Source organism: Oncorhynchus tshawytscha, linkage group LG10 (genome assembly GCF_018296145.1).
Source record: "Oncorhynchus tshawytscha isolate Ot180627B linkage group LG10, Otsh_v2.0, whole genome shotgun sequence".
Lineage (NCBI taxonomy): Eukaryota > Metazoa > Chordata > Actinopteri > Salmoniformes > Salmonidae > Oncorhynchus > Oncorhynchus tshawytscha.
The window spans coordinates 29,990,681-30,002,758 of NC_056438.1; the positions used below are offsets into that span (position 1 = coordinate 29,990,681).

The 12,078-nt window shown below is 42.2% G+C and overlaps 1 protein-coding gene across 8 annotated transcripts in view; it reads left to right on the top strand.

Moving 5' to 3' along the window:
• ank2b (ankyrin 2b, neuronal) overlaps positions 1–12,058 on the top strand; it is a 250,751-nt gene extending 238,693 nt beyond the window's left edge. For all 8 annotated transcript variants that reach the window (XM_042328476.1, XM_042328479.1, XM_042328477.1 and 5 more), the window contains 5 exons: positions 3,886–3,969; positions 4,212–4,376; positions 6,123–6,311; positions 6,582–6,673; positions 8,079–12,058. In XM_042328476.1, coding sequence (XP_042184410.1) covers positions 3,886–3,969; positions 4,212–4,376; positions 6,123–6,311; positions 6,582–6,673; positions 8,079–8,286 — 738 coding nt within the window. In that variant the 3' untranslated portion in view covers positions 8,287–12,058. The remainder of the gene's footprint in view (positions 1–3,885; positions 3,970–4,211; positions 4,377–6,122; positions 6,312–6,581; positions 6,674–8,078) is intronic.
• Positions 12,059–12,078: the final 20 nt, after the last annotated feature.

The window sequence follows — 12,078 nt, forward strand, 5'->3', positions numbered from 1 at the left end:
CTCTATCACCCGAGTCCTTACCTGACTGCCGACCCATATCACCTCCAACATTGGTGTTAAAGGCAGATGTTAGAACGTCATCACCTGAATCTGTGTTATTCGAGAAACAAGTTGAAAAGGATAGACCGCTATCCACTGAGTCTGTTGAATACAGAACCATGTCTCTAGAATCAACGATGTCAATGGATAAGGTTAGATCATCTTCACCTGAATCAATGCATGAGATCAATGACAATAGATCGCTTTCTCCAGACTCACCAATCCCTCAGTATACAAGATCAGGTGTGTCAGGTATTGATTCATGTAATATGGAGTATGCCACCATAGAACACAGGTCATCATCACCTGAATCCATGACCTCTGGCTCTGAGTATGAGCTAATGGTCATATCATCATCAGCATTAGAGAGTCGGCCATCCTCGCCTGATTCTCTAGAGTCAGTCGGCAGGAATAGACGGCTATCGCCTGACTCACCAGTGCCTGAGTTTATGAGGATATTATCTCAGTACTTCATGGAACCCCGGGCCCTTAGTGAGAGAACGTCTTCGCCTGAGTCTGTGTCATCAGACACTGTATTCGTAGCTTTACCTGTAGATTCTTGGGCCGATGTCCTCCAAAGGCAGTCGTCTCCTGAATCAGGTGCATCAGATGAAGAGTTGAGTTTAGTTATTACAGGCACAGAAACAATGACATTTAAAGCGGGTACGTTGAGTCATGTGACATCTGTATTAACGTCTGAGCGTGTCCCAATGTCGCCAGAAGAAAACACCGTGGGTGTTACTCTGTTGTCAGTCCCAGCTACTAAATTTGAAAAAGAGCAGGGACAAATGAGCACGACAGATCACGGCTTACCAAGGGTCAGTGGGCTAGTAGCAGAAATGGTTATTACATCTCCGGAACAGGCACGGACAAAGCATGGTTCAGAGCATGCTGAAACCATCCCAACTCCCCAAGCCACTATGGGTTTGGAAAATGTCAAAAAGGTCCAGAAAGATGTCCAGGTTAAGCAACAACCAGTGAAGGTCAAGGACAGAAGTGAGGAAGAAGTAGAGGTCCTGCGCCTCAGTGCTGATACAATAAAGACCCAGGATGCCCCACAGAGGGTAAGAGAGAGAGCATGATAAAGCTGACTTTGCACGTGCTATGGATTGATGGAATAACTCCCAATTCTAATGGAGGATGACAATAACACTGTATGGTCGAAATGGGATGTCTGGATTCACCAATGGGTTTGTGCAAAATGGAGTGTGTCTAAGGAATGTGTGTACGATCACAATGCACTTGGTGGGTGATGTAACTAACCGATTCTGACTCATTTGAGCTCTTAGTAACAGTTTGTGTGCAAGCATATTCCTATTACTGTGACATTGTTGGGCACTGTGATGTTGACCTTTATAATTGCTTGGTTTGCTCTCCAATGTTCTTGCAGTGATTTCAATGTGACATGGTGTTGTGGGAGAGAATTACTAACGAGACCTCAGTCAACCAAGTTCTCTCATGTTAGTGTGTTGCAGTTTATTGATGGGATGTTATTGGAGCATGCCAACTGACTTGCTGTAACAACACATTTGAAGAATACTTGTTCAAGTGATGTCAACATTTACTTCCAGGCTCCGTCTCAAACAGCCAAGGAAATACAGTTGAAGACCAGTTATGGGAAAATGCAAAGCAAATTAGAGTCTAACTTGGTAACGGAAAGTATTTTACATGAGCAAAAGGCAGTATTAGACTTGAGTCAAGAAACAAGCATATCAGGTCTGGTATCACCTAAGCAGACAAAGACAGCCACAGGCTACAATCCTCTGATATCAACCGCATTGCAGATCAGTGAACAATACCCTTTCACTACCCATAGAGCAGTGACACCTAAACTAAAGGTACTTGACTCTGCCACTCAGGAATTCTCCGACTGGAGTGAATTTACACATGAGGAATTCGAGGAGACTCATTCGGGTGAGTTATTTTCGCCGATGTCGAGCCAATTCCTGGTGCCACCAGATTACGAGGCCCTGTTTTCCGGACGCCACTCTCTGAGAGTCTCCGAGTGTAGCCAGTTGTCCCCCACTGATATGAGTCCAGTTTCTCCAGTCTTCAGCGACCCTCAGTCAGATAAGTGTCAGGTCACAACCACCACCCTGAAGGGTCCTGAGTTCGCTTCCAAGTCTGCTACACCTGGATCTGCAGAAGCCTTTGAATTCTCGCCAGACTTTAAGCGTGTGATCGGCGAATTTGAGAAAACACTCTCTTCATTTGGGCCAGTTGTCCAATCAGATCCCGCCCAAGAAAATTCAGACCTGGAGTTCTTTGACTGCAAAGATGATTTCTCAGACTTCTCAGAGGCAGAGGATCTGGAGCCAGAGGAACCTGAGGTCCTCTACCACATCGAGGAGCCTCCATCCCCAACTCCCTTCTGCAGCACTCTGGAAACGGGCTTCCTCAAAGGAAGCCCTGTATGCAGCGCACAGTTCCTACAGGTGGATGACCAAAATCGCTTCTCTTTGGGGAGTGAAAGTCTTGGGGACTATGGCATTTATGACGGACCAGAAAGTGAAAGTGAAACTGTACCCACGTGTGAGGAGCTACCCTCCAGGTCGCAGGCAGGGTACGATGATGATGAATACTCTCTGGAACGGGTAAGAGGTCAAGCATGACGACTGCACCCTGCCCTGGCTTGTGTCCCAGCTTCTCAGGCTGATTGCAGTGTTACCACAGTCCAGAGAGGACATCAACTGACTCAAACACAGAGACTAATACAAGAAGCTTATGAGTGGTGTGTCTGCATGTGTGCATACTTACCAAACAAAACACACCAGGTCAAAACCACTTCAAAGTGGGGTTACTGACCAACACAATGGAATAATCATGTGACAAAAGCCTGATCAATAATGATAATGCTTAATTATGGGAATGCTTTTTTTGCTGTGTTTGCAAATTCTTCTTATATTTTCAGCTAGGTTATCTGGTGCAATGAAGAGTACATACAAATATATTCTGTAACATTTTTGTGAAATAATGACCTTCACTGTCACTGTCAGTACTTCACATTCCACATCAACATTCCATACAGACGTACTTGTCTGCAGCTTTGACCACCATTTCTTTGGATTATCTTGGCCATATCTTGCATGGCTGGTTTTGTTGGAAATTGTTGTGCAACTGTGCCTTCTCTTCATCTTCCATCTCTACCATTTTATAGAACCTCTGTCATACTGTATATTTTTTTCTTTGAATTTCTATCAGGTCTACAATAGCCTACTTTTGAATGCCTTTTCGGCATCCCTATGAGAGCAAAGTAAAGAGCCAAGAAAGAGAAAAGAAGGAACACTTGCCTGTTGTTCTGTGCCTGCAGTAACTGTGCCTGAAGTAACTAAACAAAATGTGTAGCCATGTTATACTGATCTACGGTGGCCACAATGGCTGTGTGCTGTCTCTCAGGAGATAAATGAGGAGCTAGGGTTGCTGTCATCGGATAGCTCAGAGGAGGAGGTGTTGACCACCAGGGTGGTCCGACGCAGAGTTATCATCCAGGTATACGGCATTGAAGGAGCATGTGGGGAAGTGGGCCCTGTCCTAGTGTGGTGTGATGTGATGTGGCGTTGGGGTTAGATGGGAGTCGAGTTTTAGCTTGTGGGTAGTTTTGTTGCTGTGCTGCACTTCACCTCGAACGGTTGGGTCATTTTTCAAATTTGGATTTCTATTTCATTCTGCACCCTCATATGCCATATCGTTTTGTTGATTTAAACCTTTATGGTCTTAGATAATGATTGAAAACGGTTTATTTCCTTTTTGAGTGGGTTTTACAATGTTTAAGCCAGTTATTCTGTGTACTTGCTGTGTCATTTGTTCAGGGTCAGTTGTATGACTGTGTATCTCTTCTCTCTCTAGGCGGATGATCTGCCAGACATCCCTCCGCAAACAGTGACAGAGGAACAGTACATGGATGAGCATGGAAACCTGGTAGTCAAGAAGGTAAAGGGACATTTTGCATCTACATTCACTGTATAACAGACACTTAACTCTTGAACACACCCCAATTTACAGTAGATCTCAACTATATACTGTAACTACTATGGAACCATGTTTGTCAATTGTAAAGTAATCCAGTCTCCTCAGGCAAATACTGTACATGTGTTTTATATTACATGACCTAGTCATGCAGCTCAGTGCTCTACCAGTGGTAATTTCCTCTCTTTCTGGTCTCTTTCCCCCAGATCACGCGGAAGGTGATCCGTAAGTACTTCTCTCCAGACGGCGTGGAGAGAGAGGAGGTGACGGTGGAGGGATCTCACCAGGAGATGGTCAGTGTGGAGGAAGGAGACGGCTTCTCCAAGGTAGTGAAGAGGACTGTGGTCCGGAGCGAGGGAGATCAGACCGAGGTCAGTCTGTCTGTATGTGCGTCAGCCTGCTGTCTTTGTGTCTATAGACTTTGTTTGGGGTCAATATTCCAGTATTTCTGAAAACGATTGTGTATTACAGGGTTTACGTATACTGTGGATATTATGATGTCACAAGGGTGTCTGGGCCTTAATGTGGAACTGACATCGTTTTAACTACTTTGTAGCTATGGACAAAAAAAACAGAATCATAATATCAGTTTAACATATACAACTTCCAGTTCATGCTTCAAAACCAACTTCATAAGAGGTTTTCAAAATTCTATGACATAATTCATTGTTGGCAAAAATAGATGGATTCCGTTCAATGCATGATTCATATAATTCCCCAATAAATTTCTTGGTAGTCTAAAAACTATTGCTATCAGGTTGTAAATCACAGCTGGCCTGGTACGTTATTTGCTGCCTCCACCAATTCGGGATGCGCTGTTTCAGTTTCAATGACTCAATATTTTGACAACAAAAAAAACAGATGACTGTAGCTAAGGCTGTGGGAATGTCAATACAATCATACTAGCAAGGGCAATGATCACAAGTCGGTCATAATGTGGCTAATAGGCTTGCGCATGTGTCAAACACGGCTGAATAGGACACACAAGCGAGAAATAAACGAGTCAGTAGTTGAGTCATCTACTTTATGAAATTACGGCCTGGTGCGCTCGCATCGGCGAATTCAACTTCAATTGCGCTGCTTTCATGTGTGCCCAGAGAGAGATGTGCGGACACATGCCACAGTCCTAGCTAGGCTACTAAAATGTTGCAGCCTGGCTTCGATTTTTAAAGCTTGACAATGAATAACCCAAAAACAAAAACGTGGAAGAAAACACCATGCAAAGGAGAAACATGTAGGCCTACGACAGCAACATGGCTGCCAGATAGAACACAACACCTCCCATAACCCCCTCTGGTAGGTCACTTGGCCAATTAAGCAGATGGGTGAATGCCATCCTATTCAGCTATTTCTGTATCTATGCTATTCTATCCTGCGTATCCGACAGATATACTCAAATATTCTATCAACACACTGTCCACAATGTCTACACACCCCATCACACACAAGCATATCGCTATATCCGCAATAAGATCTGCTATATATGTGTATACGACCAATAAAATGTGATTTGCTTTGGTTAAATTGGCAGCACCTGGGAAATACTGTACTGTGGATTTGCCATAAGGAGAGAAGCAACAAGCTCTCCAAAGCTCCATGGACATTAATGTTTGAATAAAGTACATTTGACTCATTTGGTGCTTAGAGTAAGTCTCATTGCTCTGACAGAGCCTTTTGACCTGAATGTATTTTTAGATTTTTCCATTAAAAGCCTTATTTTACCTTTACCCTGCTTTCTGAGCCCTACACTTGGGTGCTATCTAGAACCTTTAAACATTATTTGGCTGTCCCCATAGGAGAACCCTTTGAATAACCCTTTTTAGTTCGAGGTAGAACCCTTTTGGGTTTCATGTAGAACCCTCAAAAAGGTTCTACCTGGAACTAAGAAGGGTTATACCTGGAACCAAGAAGTGTTCTTCTATGGGTACAGCTGATTTTTTTCTAAGAGTGTATGTGCTGAGATCCCTTGCCTATTCATTGTCCGTGTATAGTTCGGGCTACACCACACTATAAAATGTGTCCATAATGACTGTATATCCTTACAGTGTGTACTGTATATTCAAGTTTTGTAATCTTATGTATCAGTGACCTTTGAACCCTGTGTTTGACCTCTCCAGTTGACCTTCTTGGAGCCCTTGGCCCTGGGGGCCACCACGGCCTCGGATTTTGAGTCAGAGCAGGTGCAGGGCCGAAAGGTCAGCAAGGTGGTCAAGACGACGGTGGTGAGGGGCGAGAGGATGGAGAAGCAGACGGGTGACTCAACGCTGGCCGCAGACCTCCCCTCGGCCAAGGAGGACTTTGAGAAGGTCAGTCGTCAGGGAGGGAGAGTTGTGACAATGCCAGGAGTGTCTTTTCTACCTCAGTGGCTCGAGCAGAGCAGGTTGATATTAGCAATACTGTGCCTGGAATATAAAGCTGAATGCTTCTTGACTGTAACATGTTCTTTAGAAGCATGTCTGTTTTTAATCTGTCTTGTTAAAAACCTTATTGAGCGCCAGTTTGAAGATCAACCCTAGGACCAGAGACACTGGGTTTTGGTGTTTGAAATGTCCTTTTCCTTGTTCTGTCACTTCCAGGCGTTGAGTTATGCTGGAGGCTTTGGAAAAATCCAACTTCCTCATTTAGTAGAGAAAGAGGTTGTGAAGGACGACGGTTCTGTGGTCAAAAGGTTTGAGAACAGAATGGGAGTTCATTCATTGACACGTCCATCTTTGTTTGGACATTCCTGTTGGTTTCCTGCGTGATTTATCTGAACGCATGGTGTGAATACAGCTGTGGTTGTGCTATATGACCAACACCTATGATTGTTGTTATGCCAAACAGGCCATGACATTGGCTATACAGCATAAACATATCAGGAAGCAGGTTAGTGAATACCTCCCCTCTATATCTTAACCATAACTCTTAAACATACCGCAGATGCTTACATTTTGACATGGTGATTTGAAAGATAAGTTCGATGAATTTCGTTTTTTTTACAACCAGATCTCTATTTTTTGATGTAAATGGCATGTTATAGATGGGTCCAGACACTTATTGTGCGGTTTCATTTGTTTTTGTGAAATTTACCCAAACCAGGGATTCATTTCTTCATAGTTGTTGTGCAGTACGGGGCTCCTCTGAAAAAGCATGAACAAATGCTCCTAAAAACACCAAAATGCTTTATCCGCAACGTTATATTCCATTTTGTTGCGACTCGAGCGATACCTCCCTGTCCATTGTACAGTTAAACTGCCAAAACACAGAAACTTGAGTAACACTTGAGTAAAAACGAGGGATACAAAGTATATTGAAAGCAGGTGCTTCCACACAGGAAGTTCCAGACACTTGTAGAATCTATGCCAAGGCACATTGAAGATGTTCTGGTGGCTCGTGGCGGCCCAACGCCCTATTAAGACATTTTATGTTGGTGTTTCCTTTATTTTGGCAGTTACCTCTAGCAGCAGGCTACACGGAGAAATGAACAGCTGGATAGGGAAAATAGCTCAAGTCGTACAAATACGAATATAATGTTGCGGATAAAGTTCATAACGACATAATTTCATGTGTACAACATGTAAAGACCTGCATCCCTAAATTGGGAGCGTTTTAGTTTCTAAAAGGACGTATTTGGGTGTTTTTGGAGAATTTGTTAATGTTTTTTCAGGGCCCCCGTACTGCACAATGAAGATGAGGAAATGAATCACTGGTCAGGGTAAGTCTCTCAAAAACAAGGAAAATCGCAAAAAAAAAAAGTGTCTGGAACCTTCTATAACATGCCATTTCCATCAAACATTTAGATATGTTCGTTAAAAAAAAAGCTAACACCTCCTTTAATCATAGGGCCTTTAGTCATGGGGCTTGTGTGATGCGTTCAGATTACTCGTGTGTTCCTGATGTTAGAGCGTGGTCTAACATGCATGATGTGTTTTAATTTGAAAAAATGATGGTCAACAGCGTTTTGGTCAACCTACAAACTGCAAGCCTGTCAATGAAGCGCTATCAAAACTTTGACAGGTTGTTTTGAAAAGAATTGTCTCACCAAGCCTAATAACCTCGAATCTCCCTCCCTCCCTCTCCCATTCCATCTCCAGAACCCAGATGCGTAAGTCTCGTACCCAGAAGAGGACTGTGGTGAAAGACGCCCAGGGTAAGCATGTGCTCCTGGAGCGGCTGGACGACACCCCAGAGACCCTGCAACCCGATGCCCTTCGGCAACACCTGCACCTGCTGCTCCAACGCTATTGTGCCAAGGAGGAGGAGGAAGGAGAGAAAGAGGAGGAGAAGAGAAAGAAGAAGTGATGGGCTGATTTGATTTGCTGGCTGAGTTGTTCTTCTTCCCTTTTGGCCCTGCCCCCCCATGCTACCATAAGCCCCCTATCCACAAAAAGCCTATGAAGTCTTGTAAGCTCACCCCTGATCTTTACCTTCCACACAGACATCTCCCGCTAAAGACACTGGATTGCATTTTTGTTTTGTTTTTTGTTTTTTCCCTTTTGTGGCAAATAATGGAACACTTTTTGTTTTTGTTATTTGTGCTTTCACTTTTTTTTTGGTTGTTTTCCTTTTGACTTTTCCTGTTTTATTTGTTAATTTTGTGACCAAAGATAGTATCCCCTTTCTCGTCAGGTTACTTAGAATAATATTTGGTTGTTATCCTTTTTTGGGGGGAGGGGGGGCTCTTCTAGTTTTTTGCTGCTGTGGTACAATAAGCAACTACGCAAACAAAATGCAACAAAAAGAAAACAAAAAGGGAAAACGAATAAAGAGGGGGCACCTCTGACATTCGCCTCATGCACAGTCATCTTCCTAAAGGAACGATTGTAAACATTTGTAAATAAAGGAGAAGAAACATGCTCGGACTGGGAGAAAACGAAACAAACAGCAATTCAAAAGCATTTATTAAATTTCCCCCCCACGGTACATGCCGTACACGTACGTGCACCAATCAAAATCACTCTTCTGCTGTGAGGTGAAGGGTCATAACAAAGTTGATCCTTTTCGCCCCACTAGGAGTCACTTGTCACAAAGAGTTTTGGAAAGATACTGTAAAAATGGAGGAAATTCCATATTCTTTCATCAAGGACAAATACGTGATCTGAACCAACATTTTACTGAAGCAAATCAACCTCACATAACCCTGCACTACAGTTCTGTAGTGCTGCGCGATTAAACAAAATGTTGGTTATTTTTTGTATTATAAACAACTATTTGACTGTCGGTTCAATTATTTGAATTCCATTTAGTTTGGGTTTTGTCTGAGCTCAGTGTGCACATTGCGCTGTAATTTCTCTTGCAATAAATCAGATCATGCCTGAACTGTGCGATGTAGTAGGGAGTTGTAGTTTCCAACAGGCCAACATTCTTTCTAGTTTAGCAACGAAAACGTGATAATTAACTACAATGACCATAATCCATTGCACGGCTACTTGCCCGTTCTTCCGATACACAGAGAGCAGTTTCTTCACAAGGTATCTCTACCTGAAAATACCTGATGTAAGTGATTAATACAGTAGTTGGTATTCAGCAGTCATAAAAGTATGCCTTATTTACTTTGAAGAACTACTAAAATAGTGATTTTGTCAGACAGAGAGAGAGAGAGATGATGACTTGGAATGAAATAATAAAGTCATCAAATAAAACTAATGTAATATACGCAACAAGTGAAATAGTTTATTAAAGCGTCAATCAGCAGTAGAAACAATTACAAAGTGTGTCCTCCCCAACCCTGTTTTGGTAAGAAGCTGAGGGATGGGGCTGGAAAAATGTAACCTCTCTCAAATGCATAGATAGAATTATGGATTCAATAACTGACCATCCATGATAAACAAAAATTTTTCACCATGTTTTGAGGCTATATAGTGCTTGTTTAAATTTACATTGTTTACAAACGTTGGAGTAAAACAAGCTTACATTTTGGGTTCTGATAAGGTACGACAGTTGAACTAAGCTCATGAGACATTTATAAGTTATTATTCTTCAAGAATCATTGGGTACATATCACTCATTTATAATTCCAAAAATGATTATTGCCCCTTTAAAAGTAAAGTAACCTGAGAAACTGATGGCTAATAAGTGATAAGCTGTAATGGGCAGTCACTACCGTCACGGGACATTCTTAAATGGTTTTATTCCGTGTTGTTGCAGCATTCAAACCACATGATGCATAGTGCATTTAATGTTACAAAATGTAAATTGATAATCGAACCGAAACGACCTCAGAATGCAATAATCGCTCAGCACTACAGTTCTGTTTTACAAAGGTAGCTCAAGCTGTTTTACGTGTGCGATATGTCGGCTTTTTTTTGGACCGGTCCTTTGACCACACACTTTCAGCCCCCGCTCCCATGTACTGTCATTGTGCATATTTTCCTTCACACTATATCTATCCCTCTCTGTTTCTGGCTTTCTGATGTGTTCCTTCTGAGCAGCGCATCAAGACTGCTGCCACCTCTGTGCGTGTGAACGCATGCGAGTGTGTGTTAGTCCATAGAATCCTCACTGACATTGTGACCGGCCATTTGCGATCCGGAATGTTCTCGTTTCTTGTCTTTCATGTATGAGCACTTATCCGAAATGACTGCACCTATGGGTCAGAAAACTAGGTACGTCTCCCCCCCCCCCAAGCTTCAATCGTGTTTGACATCTCACCCCCTGTTCATTTTACCCCAGTGGTACATTACTCATATGAATGTCTACAGTAGCTTTGATTAAGCCTGTTAAGATTTTACAAGTGAGGATGGGGACAGAGAGAAACACCACAGAGACAGTGTTTTTGTTTTATTTGCTGTTGATTTCTTCTGTCGGTATCAAATGGTATCAAATAAATGGTGATAATCTCAAAAGATTGGCACATCTTGATTTTGACAGATTACTTTTGGTCTGATCTGTGATGGTACCGTGGAGATGGAATATCCTTTATGTAAAAAAAAAAATTGGCTTTGTTTAATTTTGATCAGTAGATAAACCCAATAGATATGCTCTGAATATTGCTAGAGCCTTTTCAAATGCATTCTCTCACTCAGTGGAGTTTTCCTTATTTAATCTTGTCTGAGGGCAGCTATGTGATTGGTTGGAAGGCCTGGGGGAAGAGCTTGTGACAGGCGAGCGTCAAGTAAGAAAAGTTAGGGAGGTAAGTCAGCAGATGGATAGATGGACAAATGTTAAACGCAGGTTGCGACACTCAAGGTCCCTGGTTTGAATCCCCATGCCTTGTTTTCTAACCTTACATTTGAAAGTTTCTAACCTTTCGAAACTAACTTTCTTATTTTACTTTCTAATGTTAACCTCACATTTCTTGCCTGATAATGTATTTTGACTGGTGAGATTGAGGGTTGGTGTCTTGGCGGCAGAGGATGTAAAAGCCTAAACTTACTGCCCTCAGAAAAAGATCCACTGTAAAATACCCCCCATGCAATATCAATATGAATTTGGCTCCCCACAGACTGATCAGTTTTCTGGAGATTACATCTTTGTGTATTTTCATTTTGATTCAGACTTTGATTTCTATATTTATTTATTGACTTCCATCCGTGCTCATCCTCTCCTCGACTTTGCGGAGCCGTGAGTGTTTTATGCGTGCGTTGGTGTGAGTGCGATTTGAAGATGCGAGTTGAGATGAAACAAGGGAATTGCAATTTCAACTCTTTGACCGATAAGTTGCCGGTGTACACAAGGCTTCACTGAAATTCTGAAATGGTCTGGAAACCATGACTGAAACAAATACAGAACCGACATGGATGTACTGTAATCCTGGGCTGGCTGAAATCATTGTTGGTGTCATTTGCAGTACGAACTATATCTATGTAACAATATTACGGTTCCTCACTTTGTCAATTTACTTTTTGTGAGAAAAAGTGAGAAATAAATTAAACAAAAGAAATCTGTCAAACGTACCTTTGATTAGACGAATCCGCATCTTGTTTCCATGGTGATACTATTATACATATATATATATAAATATCTGAGGGCATGTATTAGTTATAAAGGAAGAAAAAAAACAGAATTGCTAACATGGCATAGCAGCTACAGTCTGTACGTGGCAGAAAATAAAATTGTACATGTGTCAAATGTGTATGGAGTGGTTGTCATGCT